This window comes from Mandrillus leucophaeus, unplaced genomic scaffold (assembly GCF_000951045.1).
Source record: "Mandrillus leucophaeus isolate KB7577 unplaced genomic scaffold, Mleu.le_1.0 Scaffold74, whole genome shotgun sequence".
Lineage (NCBI taxonomy): Eukaryota > Metazoa > Chordata > Mammalia > Primates > Cercopithecidae > Mandrillus > Mandrillus leucophaeus.
Window position 1 is genome coordinate 2,868,167 of NW_012108030.1, and position 27,467 is coordinate 2,895,633.

General features: G+C 58.2%; 4 protein-coding genes across 6 annotated transcripts in view; 3 read left to right on the top strand and 1 right to left on the bottom strand.

The window, feature by feature from the left end:
- The window catches only part of IL4I1 (interleukin 4 induced 1), a 16,570-nt gene extending 16,124 nt beyond the window's left edge, over positions 1-446 (top strand). Inside the window, exon 6 of the mRNA XM_011966066.1 lies at positions 8-446. Coding sequence (XP_011821456.1) covers positions 8-430 — 423 coding nt within the window. The 3' untranslated portion in view covers positions 431-446. The remainder of the gene's footprint in view (positions 1-7) is intronic.
- Positions 447-1,350: 904 nt separating this feature from the next.
- On the bottom strand, positions 1,351-12,185 carry TBC1D17 (TBC1 domain family, member 17). Of its 2 annotated transcripts, XM_011966007.1 has the most exons (17): positions 11,865-12,185; positions 11,372-11,470; positions 11,041-11,115; positions 9,561-9,684; positions 8,197-8,404; positions 7,519-7,630; positions 7,272-7,430; positions 6,780-6,908; positions 6,596-6,699; positions 5,925-6,019; positions 5,302-5,418; positions 5,112-5,212; positions 4,914-5,013; positions 2,528-2,625; positions 2,265-2,381; positions 1,773-1,859; positions 1,351-1,675 (listed from the first exon to the last, which is right to left on the bottom strand). In XM_011966007.1, exons 1-17 carry the CDS (start codon positions 11,883-11,885, stop codon positions 1,475-1,477), a joined length of 1,947 nt encoding a protein of 648 aa, XP_011821397.1. In that variant the 5' UTR covers positions 11,886-12,185; the 3' UTR covers positions 1,351-1,474. The 2 variants fall into 2 exon arrangements, with proteins under 2 accessions (XP_011821397.1, XP_011821398.1); XM_011966008.1 differs by lacking the exon at positions 11,372-11,470.
- A 37-nt stretch (positions 12,186-12,222) lies between these two features.
- AKT1S1 (AKT1 substrate 1 (proline-rich)) lies at positions 12,223-20,213 on the top strand. Of its 2 annotated transcripts, none has more exons than XM_011966006.1 (5): positions 12,223-12,373; positions 16,291-16,676; positions 17,693-17,770; positions 17,862-18,031; positions 19,512-20,213. In XM_011966006.1, the coding sequence occupies exons 2-5, from the start codon at positions 16,298-16,300 to the stop codon at positions 19,653-19,655; spliced, it is 771 nt and encodes a 256-aa protein (XP_011821396.1). In that variant the 5' UTR covers positions 12,223-12,373; positions 16,291-16,297; the 3' UTR covers positions 19,656-20,213. The 2 variants fall into 2 exon arrangements, with proteins under 2 accessions (XP_011821396.1, XP_011821395.1); XM_011966005.1 differs by having other exon boundaries at positions 12,332-13,026.
- Positions 20,214-21,652: 1,439 nt separating this feature from the next.
- PNKP (polynucleotide kinase 3'-phosphatase) overlaps positions 21,653-27,467 on the top strand; it is a 6,473-nt gene continuing 658 nt past the window's right edge. The window contains exons 1-14 of the mRNA XM_011966067.1: positions 21,653-21,766; positions 22,015-22,178; positions 22,787-22,833; positions 23,843-24,142; positions 24,840-24,919; positions 25,007-25,064; positions 25,172-25,279; positions 25,502-25,573; positions 26,530-26,578; positions 26,660-26,730; positions 26,811-26,903; positions 26,987-27,083; positions 27,157-27,218; positions 27,383-27,466. Coding sequence (XP_011821457.1) covers positions 22,028-22,178; positions 22,787-22,833; positions 23,843-24,142; positions 24,840-24,919; positions 25,007-25,064; positions 25,172-25,279; positions 25,502-25,573; positions 26,530-26,578; positions 26,660-26,730; positions 26,811-26,903; positions 26,987-27,083; positions 27,157-27,218; positions 27,383-27,466 — 1,272 coding nt within the window. The 5' untranslated portion in view covers positions 21,653-21,766; positions 22,015-22,027. The remainder of the gene's footprint in view (positions 21,767-22,014; positions 22,179-22,786; positions 22,834-23,842; positions 24,143-24,839; positions 24,920-25,006; positions 25,065-25,171; positions 25,280-25,501; positions 25,574-26,529; positions 26,579-26,659; positions 26,731-26,810; positions 26,904-26,986; positions 27,084-27,156; positions 27,219-27,382; position 27,467) is intronic.

The window sequence follows — 27,467 nt, forward strand, 5'->3', positions numbered from 1 at the left end:
ATTGCACGGGCCTCTCGTGCGCCAGCTCTGGGACGGCACCGGCGTCGTCAAGCGTTGGGCGGAGGACCCGCACAGCCAGGGTGGCTTCGTGGTACAGCCGCCGACGCTCTGGCAAACCGAAAAGGATTACTGGAGGGTCCCTTATGGCCGCATCTACTTTGCCGGCGAGCACACAGCCTACCCGCACGGCTGGGTGGAGACGGCGGTAAAGTCGGCGCTGCGCGCCGCCATCAAGATCAACAGCCGGAAGGGGCCTGCATCCGACACGGCCAGCCCCACGGGGCACGCGTCCGACACGGAGGGGCAGGGGCATGTGCATGGGGTGGCTGGCAGCCCCTCGCAAGACCTGGCAAAGGAAGAGGGCAGCCACCCTGCAGCCCAAGGCCAGTTATCTCTCCAGCACATGACCCACACGAGGACCTTGTATTAAAGTATTTTCGGAAAAAGCCGTGTGGTCCAGCCTCCCCCGTGGCTCAGTTACTTCCCCAGTTTGCCTGCATCGGAACCACTAGCCCTGCAGTTAGCAGGCGCTATGCCTATCCTGGAGTCCCCCAAGAATCTGCCCCTCACTTCTTCCTGGACAGTGGGGCTCCATAGGAGGGTGGGAGGGGGCGCATAGAAGGGAACCGGACGGATGCCCTGCACCACCGGGAAATGGCAATCACAACGACCACCTCCGACTGCCACGAGGCTGAAGCACAGATGGGCCCTAATGCAAGTAACAGAAAGCCCGGCTGACAGTGGCTTAACAGGAGGTGATTTTTCTCACAAGCAGCAGCTGGGAGGGCAGGCTCCCCAGAGTGCAACTCCGCAGGCCCTTCCACCTTGGTTATGTCCGGGAAGTGTTCCCACACAGCTACCAGGTCGCAGCCGCAGCCCAGAGCACCCTATCCTCTTCCAAAAACCCCAAATCAGGCCGGGTGTGGTGGCTCACGCCTGTAATGCCAGCACTTTGGGAGCCCAAGGCAGGTAGATCACCTGAGGTCGGGAGTTCAAGACCAGCCTGGCCAACATGGTGGAACCCCGTCTCTACCAAAAATACAAAAATTAGCCGGGTGTGGTGGCGCACGCCTGTAGTCCCAGCTACTCAGGAGGCTGAGGCAGGATAGTTGCTTGAACCCGAAGGGTAGAGGCTGCAGTGAGCCGAGATCCACCACTGTGGTCCAGCCTGGGCGACAGAGCAAGACTCCATCTCGTAAAACAAAACAAAAAAACAAATCAGGCAACTCAGGGAGCCCTGCCTCCACAAACCCCAATCATTCACCCTAGGCTCTGCCCAGCCACCATCCCCTCCCCACCCAGGTCAGAGCCCACTTGGCAGCCTTCCTCCCACCAACAAGAAGCCAATTGCACATGAGAAGTGTCAGTTTAATGAAGCCAGCTTATCAGTAGGGCGGCGGAGTGCACCCGGCCCCTCGCAGGTGTCCCTGGCTCGGTCTAAAGTGCCTGTGCAGAACAAGGCTGCCGGGCGGGGTTAGGAGTCTGCGCCGTCGTCCTCCTCTTCCGGCAGGATCTCCAGGCTGCTGTCGGGCTGCTGCGCTGTGTCCGTGGGGGGCGGCGGGGTGGGCGGGGCCCGGGTGGGCGACAGCGGCAGCGGGGAGGCGGTGGGCGAGGGGCTGTGGGGCTCTGTGGGCGGCGCCAGCCCCAGGATCTCCTGCACGTTGTGGGGCAGCTCCTGGAGGCGCGGGGTGAGGGAAGCCAAAAGCGGAAGGTGAAGGTGAGATGGGGGCGGGGTTCGGGCGGGGGCGCTGCGGGGCGGGCGGGGGACTCACGGGGCAGGCGGTTAGCTGGCGGTGCAGGGCCTCGGCGCGCGTCAGCACGTCCTCCACGCTCAGCTTCATAGTCAGCTCGTTGATGTGCTGCGGGAGGGGGTGGGTCAGGCGCCAGTCAGCACTCAGCCACCTCCGCCCGAGCGCCCACTCTGTGGCTCGTGCTGGGAAACAATGAAGACACACCGGGCTGGCCCTCTGGGGCTCAGAGGCGCGCTGGGCGAGTCATGCTTCTCAGGCCTCTGGGAGCGTTCTGAGCCAGTACTAGGGGAGGGCAGGTCCCCACCCACCTGCCCTGAGGACCTTGCTGGGAGCAGGCCCGGGATGGGGCAGGAGGGAAAGCTACGCGGCCCCACCCCCACTGTGCTCCCAGCTAACCAGGCTTTCAATAATCCCACATTGAACACCTGCTCCCCGGAGGTACTGCGGCCCTGGGCAGCGCCCAGCTCAGGGTGGACAGGGCGGGGACGGGCTGGGAGGGAGCCAGAGCCTCACCTTGAGGATCTCATTGGAGCCGAAGCCGGACAGCATGAGGGTGTCCCGCTCCATGTCCAGGATGGCGCAGGCCACCAACAGGTGCAGATTGGGGCCAGGGAGCCCTGTCCACAGCACCTGGGGGTGCGGAAGGGAGGGAGGGGTGATGACCCAGCCTGGGCCTGAGGTCTCACCAGGGCCTGCCCCTCTCCACCCAACCTCCCAGTCTCTCCTGGGGCAGGCGAGCCCAGCCCTTCAGTTCTAGCCCAAACTGGCTGGCCCACCTCCCACAGCCGAAGGACATCCGGGAAGGGGAATTCCCTCTTGAACCAGATGAGCAGCCACCGGAAACAGAAGCAGAGAGAGCCAGAGTCCTGGGAATCTGGGGGATGACATGGAGCCCACTCAGCCTTGTCCAGTGCTGGGACTGAGAGTTTGAGATGTCATCCTGACTGGAACACCTTCCCCAAGTCTAGACAAGTGACTTATGCCTGGCTTGGGAACCTCTGAGGTGAGACAGAAGCAGCTCTGAAGCGGGCCCTGCCCCTTCTTCCTCCCACTCTCCAGAGGAAGTGTGCTATTATACTTCCACATCTGCCATGGACATGGAAGGGAGGCAGGACGCCCAGCACGCCCGAGGAAACAGACCTCAGTGCCCGCTGCTGGTGAGGCCTAAGGAAACTGGCAGTCCTAGATATGATGTTAGCAAAAATTTAAGCTGAGGGCCAGGTGAGATGGCGCACTCCTATAACCCCAGCACTTTGGGAGGGCAAGGCGGGTGGATTACCTGAGGTCAGGAGTTCGAGACCAGCCAGGCCAACATGGTGAAACCCCGTCTCTACTAAAAATACAGCCTGGCCAACATGGTGAAACCCTGTCTCTACTAAAAATACAAAAATTAGCTGGGCATGGTGCCACACCCCTGTAATTCCAGCTCCTTGGGAGGCTGAGGCAGGGGAATTGCTTGAACTCGGGCAGCAGAGGTTGCCGTGAGCCAAGATCACGCCACTGCACTCCAGCTTGGGCAACAGAGCGAGACTCCATCTCAAAAAGAAAAAAAAAAAAGCTGGTGTCGAACCTTTTTTTCCCCCAAGTTAACTCAAATGAGAATGAGAGCCTGAGCATTCTAACTTTTTAGGAAAGTAACAATGGAGCACAAACTTTCCAGAGCTGTGGAAACAAGCACTGTCCTGAACAAAATTCCACTTCTTGGAAGTTCACCTAAAGATACGACCCAGACTATGCACTGTGATGAAAACCTGCAAAGGACCCGAATCTCCGGCAGGTCAAGTTAAATCAATTCTACCACATCTTGCAGGACACAATGCCGTGCAGTCAAGAAAAGTGATGTTTCCGAAGACTTTCAATGACACAGAGGCATCCTCTGTCCTTGTGCCCTAGGAGGTGACGCTTTTCTATGGCTTAGTTTCCTCATCAGTAAGGTGAGGACAGAGTATCTCAGCTCCCTCCCCCAGGGGACCCAAAGCGTGGAGGAAACGTCCATGAATAAGTTTAACTTATTATCATCACCATCTGCACTCAAGAAGAATAATGATATCAAACAGCAATTTTAACTTGCTTTTTTCTTTTTTTTTTTTGAGACAGAGTCTCGCTTTGTCGTCCAGGCTGGAGTGCAGTGGTGAGACCTCGGCTCAAGTGACTCTCCTGCCTCAGCCTCCCGAGTAGCTGGGATTACAGGTGCCCACCACCACGCCCGGCTAATTTTTGTATTTTTAGTAGAAACAGGGTTTCACCATGTTGGCCAGGCTGGTCTCGAACTCCTGACCTCAGGTGATCTGCCCACCTCGGCCTCCCAAAGCACTGGGATTACAAGCATGAACAAGCATGAACAACCACGCCCAGTCTTACTTATTTTTCTTCATCTTAACTTCCTGCAGTTTTTACATTGACTAAGTAATAAATAATATATACTATAATAATAATAATATATATATACATATATATTTTTTCTTTTTTTTTTGAGTTGGGGTTTTGCTCTTGTTGCCTAGGCTGAAGTGCAATGGTGTGATCTTGGCTCACTGCAACCTCCACCTCCCAGGTTCAAGCGATTCTCCTGCCTCAGCCTCCTGAGTAGCTGGAATCAGAGGTGTGTGCCACCAGGCCTGGCTAATTTTGTATTTTTAGTAGAGACAGGGTTTCTCCATGTTGGTCAGGCTGGTATCGAACTCCTGACCTCAAGTGATCCACCTGCCTCTGCCTCCCAAAGTGCTGGGATTACAGGCGTGAGCCACTGTGCCTGGCCGAAAAATAAAAATGTTAAAGCCGGGATGCAGCACCCCCAGCCCCATGGCCCAGAGAACCAGTTTCCGATTCCTGGTTGAAGGTGAGCCACAGCTAAGTGGAGATAAGAAGTGGCAGGAACGCCTAGGTCCTTATTTCTGAAAAACACCCTGCAAGTTAAGCCTAAGGCAAAGCTCAAACAGGATCTAGGTGAGCACAAGGATGGGGTGAGTCAGTGTCCCTGTGTGTCGCATTTGGTGACGTTTTGCTTCAAACCGCAATTCTGCCTCTACGTTCTAGGTTGCGTGGGGATGTTTCTCTTGTTTGGATCAGGACCCAATGTCCAGGACGCCACCTGTGGCTGCTACCAGAGAATCTGGTAAGGCCTATGGCCCCACTGTCTCCTGCCCACCCGCCCGAGAGACATACCCAGGAAGTCGCAGAGCTGGGGGTCCAGCACCCTCAGGAGCAGCAGCAGTCGCCCGAGTTGCCGCTTCATAGTCTCCTGGCTCTCTTCAAAGTTCCCTTGCTGTGGGACGGAAGGAGGGGGGAAGAGCAGGCCCTGTGAGGTGCCAGGACCTCTGATTGCTCGACAGGCCTGTGTCCCACCCCTGACCCGAGCCTCACCACGAGTTCCATGAAGCCACAGAAACACCAGAAAGCATCCACCTCATTCTGAATGACGTAGAGGATCGGGGAGAGAAGGTCACTCATGCCCTGGACGTAGCCTGGGGGGACACAGAGTCAGGCTGCAGCCAAGCCCACAGCGCTCCCCTGGACAGCCCAGGCCCCGCCCGGCCCCAGGCCTGGCACCCACCGAGGTCGAAGTGGTACATGCAGTAGGTGAGAAGGATGTCGTTCAGCAGCCCCAGCCCCGGGTTCTCGGGACCCTCGTAGAACTTGTTGGTCCTGTCAGTGCGGCTCACGTCTCTCTCTGTGGGGAGCGGGCGCAGGGAGCAAAGGTGAGAAGGGTAGGGGGGCCCATCCCTGCAGGCCACCAGTGCCAGCCCCCACTGCTTCTCCTGCCAGCAGCCCCCAGCCTCGGGGTTCGCTCTCGGGCAGAAGCGGAGCTGGTTCTAGAAACCATCACTGATGCTCCTGCTGCGAGGTGCGGGCCTCCTGCTCACCAGCTCGCTGTATCCTCCCACAACAGGGGAAACTGAGGCACAGGGAGGCAAAATCACTTGCCAAGATCTCGAGGCACCGACAGAACTGAGACTGGGCCCCAAGGCAGCCAGGCTCCCCTTCTTTCCCGTCCTGTCCCTGGCCTTGCTCCCACAAGGCCATTCCCCAATGGCCCATGCCGCTTTCCCCCTAGATGCCCTCTTCTTGGTCTTGGGGAGGCAGGGGGTTCCCTCTATCTGCCCCTCGCACCCATGCCTGAGGCCCTCCTGTGGTTCCCTGCTCCCATCCACCCTGAGCGCCACCCCTGACACCGACCGATGAGGCTGCGGTATCCGTGCAGGAGTGAGTTTCTCCGCTCCTGCTCAGGGCTCACAGATTTCCACTGCAGCTTCATGCGGAAATACTCATCCCTGAGTGGCAGAGGGAAACAAGATGTGAGGCCACCACTCTCTGCGGCACCCAGAGACCTCCCAGCCTGGCGCCACCTCCCAAGTCAGCCCTGCAGAGCCCCTCCCTGACCACACAGACCCAAGCAAGTCACTTTGTCATTTTTACCACCATCCCTTATGCTTCACCTTCCTGGTATCTCTCACTACATAGCCTTGTGGGTTTTTGGTGAAAATTTGTCACCCCCCACTGGACAGAACACCAGGGACAGGGAACCGTCCAGCACTGCTGCATCCTCAGTGCCTGGCAGGTACATAACCTACACCAGGAATGAGGAGAGATGGGCCCTCCTAGATTATGAAACATGCTGCAAAACTATGATCATTAAAACAGTATGGCACAGGAATGAAAACTGCAATGGAGACAGGAAACAGACCACACAGGGGCGAGCATGGGTCTGGCTTGATCACTGACGTATTCCACAGGCGCAGGATGGTGCCCAGATACAGCAGGCTCACAACCAGTGTCCACAGAACTTGCCCACTGGTGCCCTAAGAGGCACCAGGTGTCACACCTGGCAGGGCGTCCTGAGGACTCACGTTTTCTTGCGAACGTGGGCCTTGTGCTCCTCAGCTGTGCCTTCCCAGCTGAGGTACCCCAGGAGGAACTTCCACGCCTCACGCCGCAGGCCGGGGCTCAGACCCTGGGGGTGCAGGAGGGCAGGCAGCTCAGTGGGGCCTTGTTCTGGCCCTGCCCCATCCTCCTACCTGCCCTGGCACTTACCCCTGAGAAGATCCGATTCTTCAGCTCGGGTACCTGCTGCAGGCGGCCCTCAGGGCCCACGTGGCGCGCCCACTCCTCCTCTGTAACTGGAGGGCCCCGCTCCACGGTTGGCCGAGGCCCCAGCTCCACCTGCAGGTGAAGGGCAAGTGAGCCCGGGGCTCGGCAGGGCAGTGGGGGGACCCAACCCAGCCTCAGTCCATAAGCTCAGGGCGCTTCTTAGCTTGACGAATAACTAACATTCAGGGGCGGGCAGCAGCCTCTTCTGGGGCTCAGCAGCCAAGTCACCCCGCAGTTAGGAGGGGTCCCCCAATAGGAGCGAGCGGGTGCTCACAGTGCCTGGCAGAGCCATGAGCGCTTTCCTCATGCACCCCCTGAGAGGGTCCCATTACCGTCCCCATTTTACCAAGGAGGAAACTGAGGCCCAGGGAAATGAAATCATGCGCCCAAGGAGACATGGCCAGAAATAACAGGGAGGGTCCACTCACTACTCACACAGGAAATGACCTCGAACCCAGGCTCGGGCTCATCGTCAGGTGGCGGGGGAAGGTCGGAGGCGGCTCCCTCGGGCTGTGGCTGCAGGGCACCCCGGAAGAAGTTGGTCACTCGGGAGAAGCTGCTGAAGGTGGTGGAGTAGGGATCCTGGAGGAAACGCTGGGGACGAGGCCAAAGAAGTTCACGGCCCGCTCCTTCTCGTCCCTCCCTGCCCACACCCGCCAGGCCTGGTGCCCGGGACACTCACAGATACCACATTGGAGCTGTCCTGGTCAAAGAGCTGCAGGTGGTGGAAGGAGTTGGAGAGGGCAGAGGAGTCGTGGGGGAAGACAAGGTAGAGGCGGGAGTCCTGCGGGGAGCTGGGAGGCGGGAGGTGACGCACATGTGATGCACAGGTAGGGGCCCAGTGTCCCAGGCTGTCTGTGCTCGGCCGACATCCGTTCCAGCTGCAGCGTCCCAACCACCCCTGGGGAATCCCTGATTTCGGGGGATGCTGTTACAGGAGGACCAGAGCTGGAGCCCAGGGGTGGGCGTGTGACTTGGGGCTGGCCAATGAGGGCCTTTCACCTTCTGGTCCACTGTAACTGACTCAGGGACGAGCCAATGAGAGGCAGCTCTGGGATCTTGTTGGAATGGGGGGAAGAGATGCTTTCCATCCAGCGGGGTTGTTAAGCCAGGGATACTGAGGGCTCAGAGAATGACAAACTCAGGGGGAAAAAGGATAACTGTTTCCAACATTTTGGGACCTGGGTCCTGCCTGAAATCAATACTCCCTTTTCATTTTTTGGTTATATGTGCTGGTCAACTCTCTCTGCCTTCCTTTAAATCAGTGTGAGTTGTGTTTCTTTCACAGCCCCGAGGGGTCACGCTGCAGCCATGGAGGAACTGGGCCTGGTTTAAGGCCCAGCACTGGGAGAGAGCTCACCTGGCCAACAGCAGGTAGCGGCTGAGGACGCGGAGCAGGGCGCGGGTGCCCCCGCGGTGGAAGTGCAGTGCGGGCAGGGAGCCTCCAGCCTGGGTCACCAGAACCAGGTAGGCCCAGCTGAGGCCGGGCTTGGAGCGGCGGATGGACTTGAGCTCCCCCAGACTCACTGAGAAGGCCCAGGAGCCCTGGGGGCAGCTGGGCTCTGCACCTGGGGAGATGGCGCTGTGTTGGGGGAGGTGTGAGAGGCCAGAGCCGGCCTCATCAACCTCAACCCAGGATGTTCCTTTGGCACAGGCATCTCCTGACGGCCCCGCCACAAGCCATTCCCCTGCGCCTGGCCTCACATTACTTGGAAGCACAAATGAGTAAGATGGGAGGGCAGCCCAGTGGACATGTGCCTTTCCAGAACCTTCCTAGGCACCCCTCAACCTGCAGGGTAAGGGCCCTATTCCTCAACCTGGCACTTGAGGCCCCTCAGGTCTGTCGCCCCTGCCTATCTTACCTCCAATCCTTCTTCACTCAAAATCCCACACTTGAGCTACAATGAAAGGCCAGAGGCTCCCTAAACACACCAGGGCCGCCTGCCTCTGGCTTGCACGGGCTGCTCTCTCTGCCAGAAGAGACAACTCCCAAGAGTCCCTCAGTGCCATAAGCATCACCTCTTCCTGGAAGAGCTCTCCATTCCCCAGAGGGTCAGGTGTCTTCTCTGGATGTCCCCTGCACCCTGTGTGACCCCAGGATGGTGCAAATCACCCTGACTGGCTGCATCTACCACCCCACCAGCCTCGAACCTCAGGGGCAGGCCTGGTGTGGGGGCACCCGCAGCCAATCCAGGAGCCTAGCAGGATGAGCAAGGCTGTGACCTCAGAGACACTGGCTATGCTGACCTGGGCTGGGACAGACCTGTACTCCCCTTCACTTCCTTGCTTCTGGGACTGGAAGGTGGTGACTGGTGGCCTTCTTTTTTTTTTTTTTTTTTTTTGGAGTCTCGCTCTGTCTCCCAGGCCGGAGTGCAGTGGCCGGATCTCGGCTCACTGCAAGCTCCACCTCCCGGATTTACACCATTCTCCTGCCTCAGCCTCCCGAGTAGCTGGGACTACAGGCGCCCGCCACCTCGCCCGGCTAGTTTTTTGTATTTTTTTAGTAGAGACGGGGTTTCACTGTGTTAGCCAGGATGGTCTCGATCTCCTGACCTCGTGATCCGCCCATCTCGGCCTCCCAAAGTGCTGGGATTACAGGCTTGAGCCACCGCGCCCGGCCTGGTGGCCTTCTTGATTGTGAGCAGCAAAGCCTCTGGAGCCATGACCACTGAGGGTGTCCTACCTGGCCCACACGTGCTTCCCAAGGGCCGCACCTCAGCCTACCTCTCGTGGGCTCTGAGTGGCGGGGCTGTGGCCGCACAGTGCTGATGACGGCCCAGTCAGGTTCATAGCCGGGGTCAAAGGTTGGCTCCTCCTCAGAAGCGCAGGAGTCACCCCCACTGGAGTCCTTAGGGGAGGAAAGGAGCAGACAGTAAAGGGCTAGGGATGCAGATCTGAGTCTTGAGGCTACCCTGGAAGATAGTCCCATCGAATAAACAGGGAAACTGAGGCACAAAGAAGCTACAGCAGGCCGGGTGCAGTGGCTCACGCCTGTAATCCCAGCACTTTGGGAGGCTGAGGCAGGCAGATCACCTGAGGTGAGAGTTCGATACCAGCCTGGCTGACATGGGGAAACCCCGTTTCTACTAAAAAAAAAAAAAAAATACAAAAAAATTAGCTGGGCATGGTGGCGCATGCCTGTAATCCCAGCTACTCAGGAGGCTGAGGAAGGAAAATTGCTAGAATCCGAGAGGCGGAGGTTGTAGTGAGCTGAGATTGCGCTGTTGCACTCCAGCCTGGGCAACAAGGGAGGAACTCCGTCTCATTAAAAAAAAATTAACAAAAAAAAAAAGAAAAGAAAAAGAAGGTACAGCACTTGCTTAGGGTCACCCAACGCAACCAGAGAGAGAGCCAGGACTTGGCCCCATGTCTCCCAGTGCGTGGGAAGGTCCATGCTACACAGCAGGTGGCTCTGTAGTCAGACTGCGGAGTGCTTAAAGACAATGTTGGTACTCGCTAGGTAAATACAAAACAAAACCACAATAAGATACCACTTTGCACTCTTTGAGATAGTGAGACTATCTTAAAAACAAACAAACAAACAAACAAAAGCACTACATTTCCCAGGTTTCTTTGCAGCTGGAATCCAGGACACACAACAAGTTCTACCAACCAGATGCAGGGCAACCTGAAAAGCGGAAATGACGTAATACAACTTCCTTGTGCCTTGGCTGTGTTTCTCAAAAAGTGAGAAATCTATCAGTTTCTCAAAAAATGAGTAAGGGTGAGGGCTTAGGTGGGTCTGGATCTGACTTATCTCTGGGTCTCAGAGTTGCCCAGGATGGGGTCCAGCCACGGGAAGTCTCAGGAGATATAACGAAGGGAAAGGCAGGAGCAGTGACGAAGTGGGTGAGTAGGCTGTCAGGCCCTGTCCTATGGCACCAGAGGAAATGCCACCTTCCTTCAAGCAAATTGAATCCACATCTTGCACCCTGGCAGGGATCTCCCACAAAGCAAAGGGAGAGAGGAGTCAGCCGTCCCCACGACTGTGTGTCTCATGGTCCCTGCTCTTTTTCCTTGAATGGGCATCCTCTGCCCATTTCACAGAGAGGAGCAAACCAAGGGGCAGAGTACCCAAGCCCAGACAGGGTCACACATACCCCATGGGTAGCTCTGGGATTGTACACAAGTCCCTCAAATGACTTACAACAGCACGGACCTAGAAGAAAAGTGAGTGGAGAAGGGCAAAGCGGGTGGAGCCTACCTTCTTGGAGAAGAGGATTTGGGTGGAATCTCCAGCCTCCTCTACAGGAGCCCAGTGCAGGAGGACGTCATTGTCCTAGGGGAAGGAGGGAGGCGGGGTTAGAGGCGCTCCCCAAACCGCATTCCCAAAACTTTCCGTTGCAAATTTCCAAACTTTCCCAGTTTCTACCCTCGGTCTTTCAAAGTCCCGCCCCTCATTCCAGTTCCCACCCCCAGCCTTCTTCAGGTCCCACTGCTGACCGCCAGACCAAACTCCTACAGTTGCCGCTTGCATCCCAGAGCGCCTGCATCCCGTTCGGAGCGGGTTCGAGCCCTGCTCCCTCCCAACGCACCTTTTCCACGACACGGATAACACCAGCGATGAGGGAGTCTCGGTCCTGATACTTCTTAGCGCTGGTGTGCAGGTACACTCCGCCCTTCTCAAACACCACCTGAGTTGGGGGGAACCAGCAAGGGCTGGGGTCCAAGAGAAGGCGACCAGCGAGGGGACCGGCCTGGGGAACCAATAGGGACGGGCCCAGGGAGGAGCCATCCCCAGGGGGCGGGGCCGGGAGGGCCATTGCCCAGGGACGAAGGCGGGGAGAATGGTCCAGCCCACGTTCGGATGCTGGCGTGCGTTCCACAGAGGGCAGGGCCCAAGGAGTCGCCTGAGCCGGGGGGCGGGGCCATGAGAGGTTCTTCCCTGGGGCGGTAGACGAGAGGGTGACGGCGCGTTTATAAGAGATCGGAGTTTCTCAAGTGCACTCGCAAGGCCTGAGGGAAGAGCTGATCACCAGACGGGGCGTTTCATACACTGAAGCGAGGGAATGCGTCCTCAGTGCTTACCCTGTAGCCGGCTCCTTCCATAGTCACCGCCGAAGGCCCCACTGCCCCGCCTCCTCCTTTTCCGAGTCAGCGTGTGGTCACTTCCGGAGAAAACAGTTCCCCTCCGGACCGGACAGTGGTAGCGCCCCGACCAGTTCCAGAGAAAGAGTGGGTGAAACCATTTTTCCAGAAGGGGGATATTCCACTGGAACTTCGAGGGTGGATCGGAGTCACGTGGCGCAGACGCTGAAGGTGGAGCCGGCTACGGAGAGTGCGCAGGCGCAGTGTTCTCCCTCTCGTCACGAAGTAAACAAGTGGGAGGGTCTGAGAGCTGCACCACCTGGGGCAAGCACGCCTCGAAACGCCCACTTCCTTCTCCATGTTGTATACTGGAATTGAAGTCAAGGAGGTACCATTTTGCTCGAGGGCATGGCCTAAGCCGGTAGGCTAAGGCCATGTTAATACGGGGGTGTCCCATCTCTCTGCGGGGCGCGACAGCTGGAAGAGCCGAACGGATAAGAGAAGAGGAGGTGAGAGGAGCTGTACACCACAAGAGGCACTGAGGGACTCGGGATAACGGGATGAAGCCGTCAGTGCCCCCAGAAACGAAGCAGCCCCAAACGAATTTCTGAGTCACCGTCGCGAGAAAGCGGGCTGAGCCGCCATTTTGAAGCCTGGCAAACCGAAGCAAGAAATGCTGCCGTGTTGGATCTTTGCCAGCTTTGGTGCTGAATGGGAGCAGGTTGGAGGGAGGGAGAGCCAATGTACACTATGGGCTGATTAGACCGGTTGGCTGCCATGTTGTTAACGAGCACCGATTTCCTCCACTTTTGTCGAAGAAGTTTATCGTGGGTCAGGGACGTCAGGTCGCTTGCCTTCGTTTGCTGTGGTCATGAGCGAGCTTATGAGGACGGCCATTATTGTTGGGGGCAAATGGAAATGCTCTAGGCGAGAAAGCTGAAGCGTTTTTTTCGCCATTTTTTTTATGGGCACGCTGCCGTCGCCATTGCCCACTGGTTCGGATGAAGCCCCTGTGGCCGCCATCTTGATCTCGGGCGGCCCCGATAAGGGAGGCGGAGTGTGCAGAGAGGAGGCGGGGCAACTACGCGGACGTGACGAAAGGCGCCGCCATGTCTTTTGAGGGCGGCGACGGCGCCGGGCCGGCCATGCTGGCTACGGGCACGTGAGTGGAGGCGGCGTTGTGAACCGCGGTGTGGGGAGGATTTGGCCGTCCTGAGGCAGCGGGGCGCTGGGAGGGCGAGCGGCTCACGGGAGGGGTATGGCCTGCTCAGATCAGAGGGCAGAGGTCCGCCAGCGACCCTTTGCTGAGCGCTGGAAGGGGGTCGCTTGTGGGAATCGTCCTGTCAGACCTGAGGCAAATCCTAGACAGCCTCACCTTGCGGTGTCCAGAGCGCCTGGGATCTCTACTTGGGCCGTGGACCACGTCCACGGGGTCGGGGAATGGCTTGGGGGGCCTCGGGGCGCCCCTCGCCCTTCCAAAGGCGGGACTTCCGGTCCTGGCCTCCGCCTGGGCGGGATTTCCTGTTTTCTTCCTAGACCAGTGGGTCCTCCCTGGACCACGGGCGAGGTTGAGAGGTCTCGGGGCAGCTGAGCCTGGCCCCAGGCACTCACCCCACCCGTGGCTACCGCGTTCATGCTCGGGTTCCTCACATCTTGGGGTGTGGGCCACTAAAATTTCGACAGGAGGGGTGGTTCCACCCTTCTCCTTAGCTCTTTCCCTCCTCCCCGCATCCAAAGAGGACAGCCACATCGTGCTCCCCCTCCTGTGGGGAACACGTCTCACTTTCGTCTCATCTCTCCCTGATCCTAAACGAAACTTCTCCATCGGGGCGGGTTCTTCCTCCATCTCTCAGCTCCTTGGAGGAAACAGGACCTCCTCTAGAAGCTCAAGGGTAAGGAGGACCGCCAGGTCTTGGCTACTCTCCTGTTGGGTAACATTACAGGTGCCCCTGGACCTTGGCACAGAGGCCTGTGGAAGTCGTCTGTCGTTTTTGCTCATGTCTCCTGAGTTGGGGGAACCCTCACAACCCATTCACCCTATTTCACTCTCTTCGATCCCGTGGCTCCTCCAAGATTGAGTACAGGCAGGGAGTTTCATCCTGACGTCCTCCTCCGGGACCCCCGCTCCCCCTCTTCTCCGAATGTCATTAGGGGCTGGGGGCCCATGGAAGTGAGAGCCCCAGGCCTAGCACAGCCAGGCAGTTGACTTTGGACCGGCCACTTCTTGCTTCGAGCCTCAGTTTCTTCCTCCATCAGCTAGGAAGGACAGGAGGGGTGTGTTTGAGACACTGGGTACCCCCCAATTCATTGGGTTTTGGAGGCTGGGCAGTCAGCGGTTTCAGCCCCACTTGTGCCCTGTGTAGCTGTGTGCTTTCTTGCCAGTGTCCTAAGCTCTCTGAGCCTCACTTTTCCATCTAGATTATAATATCTGCCCTCCTAAAGGCAGGCAGGATGGCGGTCAGGATTTAGAGCAGGCCCTGGATCTAGACTGTCAGAGTCCAGGTCCCAGCCCTGCCTCTTCCAGTTGTGGGACCGGACTCTTCAGGATGCTGACTGTCCCTGGGCCTGAGTTTGCAACTGTAAAATGGAGTGAACTGTAACTAAAACTCCTGCCTCATAGCGTAGGTGAAAGGGTGGGATGAGAAGGTTGATCCCATCTTGGGTCGTTGCGTGGCTTCTGGGAAGTGGTGGATAAACCTCTTACTTCCCTCGGGGCTTTGAACTCCCTGAGTGAGTCAGATGGGAGGTGAGATGCCAGGTGTGGAATCCCAGCACTGAATAGGTGCTCAGCAAACACCGACATCTATGATCGTGAGTCATAAAGGGCCTGCAAATTTCATTCAAACCCCAGACTCCCTGCTCCCTTCACCCTGGTGGGCTGGACCACAGCTGTGCCTGAATCCCTGCAGTGGCAGTGTGCTCACTGCCTCCCCAAGGAGCCTCTTCCACAGCCCAGCAGCTCTGGCTCAACCACTCTGGTTAATGGGGAAGAAAATGAGGCACAGAGAGGGCCAGTGAGCTGTCCAAGGTCACACAGCAGGTTTGAGACAGAGTCAGGGCAAGGACCCGGCCCCCCTACCCTCGCTCTTCTCACCCGGTAAGGAGATGCACCCTGCATTGTCTGCTTAGGGCCACCCTGTCCTGTGAATACAAATCCCTGACCTTGGGAGAATTCACAGTCTGATGCAGGAGGCAGCCAGGGTACAGCTGTCACAAGCTCTGGTGACATGAGTGCTCATGGAGGAAGCCCACAGCATCAGATGGGCTCCGGAAGGCATCTGATGCACCCTGGGGGATGAGGGACGACAGAGGACCTGCCCGAACAGTCTTGTAGGAAAAAGCCACGTGGATTTCCCAGCACAGAGAGCAGCACCAGCACCATTTCTTACCTTTGTTCAGCTCTGACTCTCGCTGAGGCCTCAGTCATGGAACCAGCCAGTTCCCTCTGGAAGGAAGTGTGCTGGGAAGGTGGCCACTCAGATGTTGTGGGACCCCCCAGGGAGGGGACTGGCTGGATCTAGGGGTGAGGGAAAGTTTCTTCCGCCCTAGGATGAGTGAAAGGTTGGTGGGGAACAGAGCATCCAGGTCAGGGACCACGTTTTCTGAAGGCCTTGGGCCTGAGAGGCTCTGGAAGGCCATGGAGGCAGGATAGCCGGGGAGCTGGCGTTGGCCAGAACACGCAGAGCCTCCAGGGCCAGGCTGAAGGCTGAGACCCTGTCCTGAGGACTATGGCGAGGGGTAGCATCAGCTCTGGGTGCAGAAGGAACCCCCTGGGCCTTGTGCAGGACACTCTGGATGGGATGGCTGGGCGATGGAGCAGGGTGGCATCACCCATCAGATTCAACGCAAGCCCCATTTGGAGTTCTAAATTTTCTAGACACCATGTTAAAAGAGTAAAAAAAGCAGATGAAATTCTTCTTCGTTTTTTTTTTTTGAAATAGAGACGGGGTCTCAACATGTTGCCTAGGCTGGCCTCGAACTCCTGGGCTCAGTGATCTGCCTGCCTCGGCCTCCCAAAGTGTTGGGGTTGCAGACCTGAGCCACCGTGCCCGGCTCATTCTGCTTTTTTGTACTCAGTCTTCAGAACCCGGTGCAGGTTTTACTGTGAGAGGCATCTCTGCTGGGACTCCCTGACTTTCCCGTACTCCCTGCTCACCTGGCTGGTGGCTCACACAGAGGCCAGGGCAGGGCCAAAGGGGAAGGAGGAATGGGCTGGGGCAGAGGACGTCGCCAGGGTCTGGGCCTGCGAGGGCTGGATGGTGAGAATCCTGGGGAGTAGGGGATTTGGGGAGGACACGCAGCACCGCTGGGACAAGGTGGGTGGAGGGGGGTGAGTGCCATCCACAGGACGGGCAGACACCCTGAGTGGGTGGCAATGGTGTAGGCAGCCAAACCTCAGCCCCCTCTGTCGTGCTCTGGCCCGCAGGGCGCGGATGGCGTCGGGGCGCCCTGAGGAGCTGTGGGAGGCCGTGGTGGGGGCCGCTGAGCGCTTCCGGGCCCGGACTGGCACGGAGCTGGTGCTGCTGACCGCAGCCCCGCCGCCACCACCCCGCCCGGGCCCCTGTGCCTACGCTGCCCACGGCCGAGGAGCCCTGGCGGAGGCAGCGCGCCGCTGCCTCCACGACATCGCGCTGGCCCACAGGGCTGCCGCTGCTGCTCGGCCTCCTGCGCCCCCACCAGCACCACAGCCACCCAGCCCCACGCCCAGCCCACCCCGGCCTACCCTGGCCAGGGAGGACAATGAGGAGGAAGAGGATGAGCCTACAGAGACAGAGACCTCCGGGGAGCAGCTGGGCGTCAGTGATAATGGAGGTGAGAGGGCAGGGGTAGGGGCTGATGCGGCCCAGTGCTTGATGAGGTGCCTGCAGGAGGCTTTGTGGGGGTGACCTGCTTAGTCCTGAGTACTTCCACGCAAGTGCAGTCTCAGGACCCCGGAGCCAGACAGGCTTGCCTGGGGCTTGCTGTGTGATCTACAGCCAGTCCCTTCCCTGCTCTGAGCCAGCTCTGTGCTGGGAGTGGTGGGCACAGGGACACACAGCAGGCTCGGGCTTTTTTCTCAAGAGCCTCCCGGTCTAGCCAAGGAATTGGAGTCCCAGTGCGGGGTTGGGAGGCTCTGGAGCAGGACATGGGTAGAACCAGAGTTGTTTCCACAAGGCCTGGGAGGCCACGATAGGAATTAAAGAGTTGTCCAGGATGCAGCCAACATCTGAGGAAGCCAGGGAGGGAGCAAGCAACTGTTGTGGGGGGGGGAATTTGGGGGTTGGGCACTTCCCGGAGGCTGGGCTGTAACACTAGGGCTTTGAGGAGTTAGTAGGAGTTTGATCAGTAACTAGGAGGTCCTCGTTTGTTGTTATTACAAATGGCCAGCCTGCTCACCTTGCTAGAGAAAACCCGCATAGGGTGAAGGGCAGGCATCCTGAGTTCAAATCCTGGTGGTATCCCTTAGTAGCCATGGGACCTCGGGCAAGTGACTTAACCTCTCTGGGCCTCCAGGTCTCCATTTGTGAAACAGAGGTCATAGTCATCCCATATTTCTCTCAGTCTGTATTTTGAGTCACATTGTGCCAAACAGATCATAGAGGTTTCACGTTAGCAGCCCGTTGTGTGCAGCTGAGAAGGTGACAGATCCATAGAAACTGAGTGTGTTTCTGCCGATGACCAGGCAGGCTGCTAGAGGAAGCTGCTTTTGAGGTGAAGGAAGGGGGTCTCAGAAGCCGCAGGGAGGGGGAGGTGGTGGCTGTGGCGGTGGCTGTGGCTGAGGAGGAGGGCACACGGAGCATGGCTAGGGCCTCTCACTGGCCCGGGCCTCTAACTCACGCCATCCACAGGGCTCTTCGTGATGGATGAGGACGCCACCCTCCAGGACCTTCCTCCCTTCTGTGAGTCGGACCCCGAGAGTACAGACGGTGAGTGTCCCAGGCTGTTCCCCTCCCTACGTGGGGGCAGGCGGCTGGCACAAAGGCAGTGACAGAAGCTGAAATCCACCCTCTCTTTCAGATGGCAGCCTGAGCGAGGAGACCCCCGCTGGCCCCGCAACCTGCTCAGTGCCCCCGGCCTCAGCCCTACCCACACAGCAGTACGCCAAGTCCCTGCCTGTGTCTGTGCCCGTCTGGGGCTTCAAGGAGAAGAGGACAGAGGCGCGGTCATCAGATGAGGAGAATGGGCCGGTGAGGGGCAAATGTGGGGAGGTAGGGAGGGCAGCTGGAAGGGCTCCGAGCCGCCTCCTCCAGGAAGCCCTCCGGCGTGGATGCCACTTTCCACTCATAAGCTAACTGAATCCTCCCCTCAACCTCAAGAGGCGAGTTCTTGGACCTGAGCCTTGCAGTTTTAACAATTGCAGCCTTACCATGTGTCCTAGTGCCTTATAGAGAAGGCCTCTCCTTTCCAGGAGCACCTCTATAGAACACCTGCTCTGGGCAAGGCACAGGTATTCTGGCATGCCCTCCAGTGGGGAAACTGAGGCTTGGAGGGTTTAGGTCACCTCCCATCCCCACCCCGCACATTCTTGGCCCTTTGCAGAATTTGTCCTACCCCCTGGTCTCCTGTTCATCCCTTGTAGTGACCCCTGTTTGAAGCTCCTGGGCTGGGCTGGCCTTCACTGAGCCTTCCTGAAGCAGAGGGGAAACTGAGGCAGAGGGGACATGTGACTTCCCTGAGAGGCAGAGCTGGGACTGGAACCCAGCTGCGTTTCAGGAAGGAGCTGTGGGCTTTGAGGGAGGAGGCCTGGGTCCCCACAGTTCCCCCTCAGGCCTCAGTGTCCTCATGTGCAAACCAGCAGTCACAGTGGTGACCTCTTCTGTGCATCTTCCCTCAATGAGGCAGTGAGCGCCGAAGACCAGAAACAGGGCCTGGTGCAGCCAGGGTCCTCCTGCTGCTGATGTCTGTGCTGGCGACTCATGGCAACACAGTTAATTGAACGCTCTGGCCTCCAGAGTGCTGTGCCCAGGAGCTGGTCTCCCACTGGGCTCAGATCCAGTTCCTGATCTGGGTCTCCGGGTCCCATCCTGCGAGGGGACAGGCCCAGCTCAGGGTGACGGGGGCTGTAGTAGAGGCAGTACTAGGTGCCGGAGCTGCAGGCAGAATGACAGGACCGCTCCTTGGTGGGGGCTGACACAGGGAGGGATCTTCTCTGTAGCGCAGTGGCCACATGATAAAGCAGTAACAGCTGATTATCTCAGTCCTCACAGAGACCCTGTTATCCGCTCCCGTTTTTCAGAAGGGGATACTGAGGCCTAGGGAAGCAAAACCTCTTGCTCACAGCTAGTCAGCAGTAGAGGTCTGATTGGAACATGACTGAAATCCCAGCCCAGATCCTCAGACTTGAGAGGGTGCACGCAGCCTTAATAGATAGCAGACAACAGCATTTCCAGGTGTAGGAAGCAATGTCCCAGGCCAAGAAGGGGAGGGAGAAGGGCAGGAAGGCTTCGTGGAGGAGGTGTCTGAACCGGGTAGAACGGTTCCTACGCGGAGCAAGATGGGAAGGGCATTGCTGGCAGTGGGCATCGCAGGGCACAACTGGCAGGGCGGGGACGTGCTAGGAGTGGGCTTGGAGCCAGGGTGCACCCCTGGGCTGCGTGTGGGTGCAGGGGGCGTGCCCTGCCGGCGCTGACCTCGCCCCGTCGTCGTCCCCCCACCCCCGCCCCGCAGCCCTCTTCGCCCGACCTGGACCGTATCGCGGCAAGCATGCGCGCGCTGGTGCTGAGAGAGGCCGAGGACACCCAGGTCTTCGGGGACCTGCCACGGCCGCGGCTTAACACCAGCGACTTCCAGAAGCTGAAGCGGAAATACTGAGGCCCAGGGAGGGAGCGTCCCGGGCCTCATCCGCCCCGTCCCACACTACGCCCCCGCCCCACTCCTGGGGCCCGCCAATCTGAGGCCGATCCGGGACCCGCCTCTTTGCGTCTACCGTTCCCAGGATTGAGCCGCCTCTGCCAATCCACGTCGCCCTTCCAGCCCATGACCTCCCGCGCCGAGGAGCGGGATCTGTCCCGTTTCCCGATTGGGTCTGTCGCCTCTCTCCGCCTAGCGACAGATTTCTTCTATTAAGGGATTGGCTCGCTCAGTTCTAAGCTCTAAATGGGTCAATTCCGTTGTTTTTCGCCTAGCGACAAGGGCTTTGTTCGCACGTCATTGGCTCCATCCCCTAGTCGCTGGGCAGATCTTATTTTTGATTGGCTCGAATCCTTTAAAGGGCTTGACCAGTCTCCGCATAGTCATCGTCCGCTTTTCCTGAGTTCTCCCTCCTGATTGGCTCCAGCTTCCTGTGGGGGCGTGGCCAAGCCCTCCTGTTCCCAGAATTGGCCTGGGGCCTTCAATTTACATTCTTTACACTACGGGGGCTGGGGTCGTTGCCTCTGGCACCCCCTTTCATTGGTTCCATCCATCCCCACAACAGCCTGCCAATCGAAGCCCGTCCCTGCATCCAGGATGGTACCAGCTCCCGTCCCTCGCCCCCCACCTCCACAGGTGCCTTAAAGGGCCCTCGTCCACCCAAGGTGGGGGGCAGGGGCCCTCACTCTCCGGCCCTGGTGTAGGGGAGAGAGTGAGGGGTTGGGGGATTGGCAGTTGGGAAGGGCTCTCTGAGATTAAAGAGTTTTACCTCTGACAGATAAATGTGTGGTGTGTTGTGAGTGTTCATTCAACATTTTCTGAAACCGAATGGCAACGTCTGATTATCAGTGAACAGCTGGGCGTTGGAATGACTGTGTCCGTTTTATTTATTTATTTATTTTTGAGACAGGGTCCCACTCTCGCTCAGGTTCAAGTGATTCTCCTGCCACAACCTCCCGAGTAGCTGGGATTACGCGCCACTGCCACCCGGATAATTTTTGTATTTTCAGTAGAAACAGGGTTTCACCATGTTGGCCAGGCTGGTCTCGAACTCCTGACCTCAAATGATCTACCCGCCTGGGCCTCCCAAAGTGCTGGGATTACAGGAGTCAGCCACCGCACCTGGCTCTGTGCCCATTTTATACATATGAAGACAAGAGGTTCATGGGGTGGAGGAGAGCATTCCAGTCTTGTGTGACCATGGACCCCAATCTTGGGGTGATGGTTGGAGCCAGAGGCCACATATTCACCAGCAAAGCCAGGAACTCCAGCCGGGAGTCTTCTATTATAAAAGGACTGGAGCAGCTGGGCTTGGTGCCTCACGCCTATAAGGCCAACACGCTGGGAGGCCGAGGTGGGAGGATCACAGGACGCCAGGAGGTCGAGATCAGCCTGGGCAGCACAATGAGACCCCTTCTCCAAAAAAAAAAAAAATGGCTGGAGGTTAGAAAGCAGGTGGAAACCACCTTCGAAATTAGGACCAGGTAAACGTAATCTCCCACCAGACCACTACCGGAAGAATGCTAACACTAAATAAGATTTAAACAGGGCTTACTACCACCCAAACATTTTTTAACGCTTTTGTGACGTGTTAGCGCCTTTAATCATCATGGTAACCCTACGAAGTGGAAAGGATCATCCCCTTTATAGATGAGGAAACTAGAACATGGAGGGTAATACCAAAGAAGGATTTAGGGGCGCTGTCGTGGGCGGAGGTTTCCTTGACTGACAATGACCATCAGATGGGAAAAGAAGCTTCCTCCCTGGGATGAAAATTAGAAGTCAAGTTAGAAAGAGGCAAATCTGCTAACGAAGGATCCAGTCCCCGCTACCGGTCTGAGCCTCGCGTTGCAGCAAGACGTGAAGGTCAGGGCTGTGGAGGGACCCTAGGGAAAGTGGGTCGGGCAAGGGGCGTGGCTGCTGTGGGAGGAACCCAGGCCCCACCCCCCTCGAGGGCACGAGTCATTTCCGTCCGCCGAGGAACTGAGCGCCGCCGGCCGTGTTGCAAGCGGGGCGCCTCGGGCAGGACCTTCCTGGTCGGAAGTGGCCGTGAGCCAGAGCAGCGGTCCCGGGTGAGTACAGGGCAGGGCGGGGGCATGTGCGAGGCTATCTGCCTGTGCCTTGGGAAGTGGGGATTCCAACTCGCGGGGATGGAGCACGCGTTGTCGCTTGGGAAACGGCGCGACCCGCGGCAGGCGAGGGGGCGGGACTTCCGGAGCAGTTAATGATGGGGAAAGTTCTAGTGGAGGTGGGAAGAAGTGGGACTTCCTGTAGCAAACTGGAGCTGTGCGCCACTCAAGCCCGTTTACCTGCTCCCCAGGCTGGCACCCAGGATGGGCGAGGTGGAGGCCCCGGGCCGCTTGTGGCTCGAGAGCCCCCCTGGGGGAGCGCCTCCCATCTTCCTGCCCTCGGACGGGCAAGCCCTGGTCCTGGGCAGGGGACCCCTGACCCAGGTCACGGACCGGAAGTGCTCCAGGACTCAAGGTGGGCGGGGCCTGAGCTGGAGGGGGTGTGGCCTGTTGCAAAAGTGAGAACAATCCAGAGGGACGCTTGGCTGCTACGCGGGATTGCGTGGTGCCGGCAGCCCCGAAGTCAGAAGGTGCTCTGTAGGGCGCACAGGAAGAGAAAGTTTGTGCTTGATTTAGAATTAGCTAGATCCTTTGGGGGAGAGGGGATCGAGCCAATTTCGGGAGGATGTTCACTGCGCGGATGATACTCAGGCCATCTGGAAATCCAGAAACAGGCAACGACCCTTGTCAAGAGAAAAATTATCCTATGGAGAAAAATAAATGTCACTAGGTTGGGATGGATGGTAACAGGCCAAGTCCCGGACCTGTATCTAGCCACATTTTTTGTAAAGGAGGAAACCAATTCTATAGAGAATTGGTCCTTACAAGGAAGGACCAGTGTCAGGCAATCCTAGTGCCACCATCTGGCTACTACATGTCAAGGAGCCAATCCCGTGTAGAAATAAACTGCCTCTGACTCCCTCCGGAATGGATGCTATAGCCTGAAGCAGGCCACACTCCCCAGAAATGAGGGAACCAATCACACAAGGATGCAAATCCTGACTCCATCCCTCCTATCCTCAGTGGAACTGGTCGCAGATCCTGAGACCCGGACAGTGGCAGTGAAACAGGTATCAGTGCCTCTGCAAGGGGCAGCAAGGCCCGGGGATGGGATTTGGGGAGGAATTGCAAGCCATCAGTGAAGTGGTACATTAGGAAAATCTGATTGGGGCCAGGCGTTGTGGCTCAAGCCTGTAATCCCAGCACTTTGGGAGGCCGAGGCGGGCAGATCGCTTGAACCCAGGAGTTCGAGACCAGCCTGAGCGACATGGTGAAACCTGTCTCTATAAAAAATTAGCGGGGATGGTGGCGCGTCCTTGTAGTTCCAGCTAATCGAGAGGATCCCTTGAGCCCAGTAGGTCTAGGGTGCAGTGAGCAGTGATCACCACACTGTACTTCAGCCTGGGTGACAGCGAGAACCTGCCTCAAAAAAGAAAAGAAAAAATATGGCTAGGAGAGAAGGGGGTGTGTCCAGTAAAGAAAGAAGTGTTGCCTGTTTCAGTGGGGTGGATACCTGTCCAAGCCCTTAGAAATTGGACAAGGAGGCCAGGCGCGGTGGCTCACGCCTGTAATCCCAGCACTTTGGAAGGCTTAGGCGGGCGAATCACCTGAGATCAGGAGTTTGTGACCAGCCTGGCCAACATGGCGAAAACCCATCTCTACTAAAAATACAAAAATTAGCCGGGCATGGTGGCGGGTGCCTGTAATCCCAGCTACTCGGGTGGCTGAGGCAGGAGAATCGTTTGAACCCGGGAGGCAGAGGTTGCAGTGAGCCGAGATTGCACCACTGCACTCCAGCCTGGGCGACAAAACAAGATTCTGTCTAAAGAAAGGGAGGGAGGGAGGGAGGAAGGAAGGAAGGAAAGGGAAAGGAAGAAAAGGAAGGACGGAAGGAAGGAAGGAAGGAAGAAATTGGATAAGGCTGAAAACGCTTAACCGTTCCAAAGCCCGTTCGAAAGTGAATCGGTGAGGCCTAAGGATCTGATTAGTGGTGAAAGGCAGATCTTTCCGCTCGGTAGTTGATTGGAGGAGGCTCCCGGTCGGGGCGGAGCCAGTCTCAGCTCCTCCCTCTTTCTGCAGCTGGGAGTTAACCCCTCAACTGCCGGGACCCAGGAGTTGAAGCCGGGGTTGGAGGGCTCTCTGGGGGTGGGGGACACACTGTATTTGGTCAATGGCCTCCACCCACTGACCCTGCGCTGGGAAGAGATCCGCACACCAGAATCCCAGCCAGATACTCCACCTGGCACCCCTCCGGTGTCCCAAGACGAGAAGAGAGATGCTGAGCCTCCCAAGAAGCGTATGCGGAAGTCAAACCCCGGCTGGGAGAACTTGGAGAAGCTGCTAGTGTTCACCGCAGCTGGGGTGAAACCCCAGGGCAAGGTGAGGACTACGCCGAGGGCTGAGGGAGCCGCCACAGACTGGGACCCAATCCCAGGTTTGTTGTGTGCTCTCTCAACTTCTTTTTAGCCTCTATCTACTTTTCTGAGAAATGGGCCTAATGATAAACGCAGGGTTCGTTGTAAGCAGTGGGGAAAATGATGTATGTCAGCTCCTGCATGTCCCACGGTGACCACCCAGTCATCAGCAATGACCATGACCGTCTCAGTAGGAGCTATTATGATGAGTATTTTTTAGGTCCAGAGAGACTTGAGTTCAAATGCTGTTACCACCACATTCTGAGTCCCATGTCTCTCGTCTCTACAATGCTGAATCCATAAAAAGCACGTGGCATAGTCCCTGACATGCAGTTAGCACCCAAAGCTTTGCTCCTGTTTTTATTTTCACGATTAGCAGCCCACCAAGGTGCAGAAGGCCAGGGGAGGAAGGAGGCTGGGTAAGACATTAACCCCCATTTTAAAGACTGTAATCCTGGGGCCGGGGTCATAAGGAGTAACAGGAGACAGTAAGGTTAAGATGTCGGGCCGCACTCAGAGGCTTCACGGATGCTTGACATGGAGGTGTTCTGTGACTTGGTTTCCCCATCTGTGAGATGGCAGGGTTGGTGTGAGTCAGCCTGTGAGTGGAGAGGGTCAGAGGTATCACAGTGCTGCTGTTCCTCTTTCCTTGGTGACACCAGGTGGCTGGCTTTGATCTGGACGGGACCCTCATCACCACACGCTCTGGGAAGGTCTTTCCCACTGGCCCCAGTGACTGGAGGTGATAAGAGGCAAAACAAGGGAGTGAGTGAGGCCTGGAGTCCACCTCTGGCCCGGGGTCACCCCTCCCGCTTCCTGCCTGCCCTAGGATCTTGTACCCAGAGATTCCGTGTAAGCTCCGGGAGCTGGAAGCCGAGGGCTACAAGGTATGTGCAGCCGCCTGTCTGCATGGGTGCGTGCAGGTGGCGGTCCAACCTCAGGTCAGACCAAGGTCCTGGTGAGCAGGCGCCTCGTGACACTCTCTGCTCCCCAGCTGGTGATCTTCACCAACCAGATGAGCATCGGGCGCGGGAAGCTGCCAGCCGAAGAGTTCAAGGCCAAGGTGGAGGCTGTGGTGGAGAAGCTGGGGGTCCCCTTCCAGGTATGGCTGGAAGGGAGGCTGGGAGCTATGTGGGGGCACAGAAATCTAGAGAGAGGGCTTCAGACTCCAGGATAAGTGGGGCAGAGGCCTCAGGCGGTGTGATGCTGATAAGAACCCATCAGCTACAAATTCTGTAGCTCTGCTTGGCTGGGTGAGGACTGGGGTAGCATCCAGTAGGTGCTTGAGGAGGAGCTTAGGCTGGTGGCCCCCTCCCATCCACAGGTGTTGGTGGCCACGCACGCAGGCTTGTACCGGAAGCCAGTGACAGGCATGTGGGACCATCTGCAGGAGCAGGTGAGTCTCGCAGTCTGCCCGGCTTCCCTCCTTTTCCTCGCTCCAGCCCCTCCCTCCTGGGCTCCCTGCTCTCCGGCCAGGTCCGGGCCTCCTTACTCCTCCTGTCTTCCCTCGGACCTGCCTTCTGTTTTTTTGCTGTCACATCTTAGATGTTGGTTTACGAGACCAATGCTCTTAAACTTTCTAAATCAGAGTAGTAGAGAGAGAAGCTGTTCATTCCTTCCTTCATTCGTTTGTGTGTGCATTTGTTCTGCAGTTTAGCACGTTCTTGAGCTGAAGATAGTGGTGAGCGGGACAGCCTGCTCCAGCGGGGCCCGCACGGCGAGGGCCAAGACTCTGGGCGGATGGACAGACTGGCGTGTAAAACAGTGGGAGGGAGGGAGGTGGAGAAAGCAGGCATCGTTTCAGCTGTGGTGGGCACGGATGGCCTCTGAGGAGGTGACATCCCAGGAAAAGGCCTAAGACAGAGGAAGGAGGGAGCCACGTGGACACCTGGGGAAAGTGGTCCCCCCCCCACAGGAGTGACAGCAAGTGCAAAGGCCCTGAGGCAGCCCCTAGTCTGGGCTAGTTAGGGACAGGGAGGCCCATGCGGCTGGCCCTAAGCGAGGGAGGGGAGAGGGCAGGGCCACAGGGAGGGCCCCGCTTTTGCCCTGAGGGAGGGGGAGCCTGGGAGGCGCCGGCCCCCAGGAGGCTGGAGCTGAGGCAGAGCGGGCGCCCTCTGGTGGCCGCGTGGGGAACCGGCGGAGGCGGAAGCCGGGAGGCCTGGAGGGAGGGGGCTGCGTGGAGAGACCACAGGGCCCAGGAGCACGGTGCAAAGTGGCTGGATGGTGGGGACATGAAAAGTTGGAGGATGAGGCCTGATGCGCGGCATAGACCAGGCGAGGCGGCCCCAGGGACCCGCTACTGCTGCGGCGGGACAGTTATGGGAAGGGCCTCCTCACTGCCATCTCCCGCAGGCCAACGAGGGCGCGCCCATCTCCATCCGGGACAGCATCTTTGTGGGAGGTAAGGGCCTGGAGGCTGCTGAGGGTGGGCTGGGACCCCTCCCTCCGAGCTGGTGGGGACAGTGTGTCCCGTGTGTTCCAGACGCAGCCGGACGCCCGGCCAACTGGGCCCCAGGCCGGAAGAAGAAAGACTTCTCCTGCGCAGATCGCCTGGTGAGACCCCTGCCCGCTGCCCCGAGCCCGAGCCCGAGCCCGAGCCGGGCCTGTGTCTGATGTCCGTTCTCAACCCCTAGTTTGCCCTCAACCTTGGCCTGCCCTTCGCCACGCCTGAGGAGTTCTTCCTGAAGTGGCCAGCAGCCGGCTTTGAGCTCCCAGCCTTTGACCCGGTGAGGCCCTGGGGTGGGGGTGGGAGCGGGAGGGCTCCCGGAGACGGGGACAGCGTCTCACGCGTGTGCCCCTCCCTTCGCAGAGGACTCTCTCCCGCTCAGGACCTCTCTGCCTCCCCGAGTCCAGGGCCCTCCTGAGCTCTAGCCCGGAGGTGGTTGTCGCCGTGGGATTCCCTGGGGGTGAGTGCCCTGCCCCTGTGCCCTGAGCCCCTCCGGGGTCCTAGGCCACCCACCGACACTGCCCCCCACACAGCCGGGAAGTCCACCTTTCTCAAGAAGCACCTCGTGTCGGCCGGATACGTCCATGTGAACAGGGTATGACTAGGCTTTGGCCGCGCCGAATCTATTCAGTTCCCATCTCATCTCCACCGCTCAACTAGTTTGGGGCGGCTTCCCTCCATCACTGCCTCCCCGACCCCGCTCTGGGTCTTCTCTCCCCTCGGGTCTCCGGATCCGTTTGTGACCTCTTGCGTCCCCAGGACACGCTAGGCTCCTGGCAGCGCTGTGTGACCGCGTGTGAGACAGCCCTGAAGCAAGGGAAACGGGTCGCCATCGACAACACAA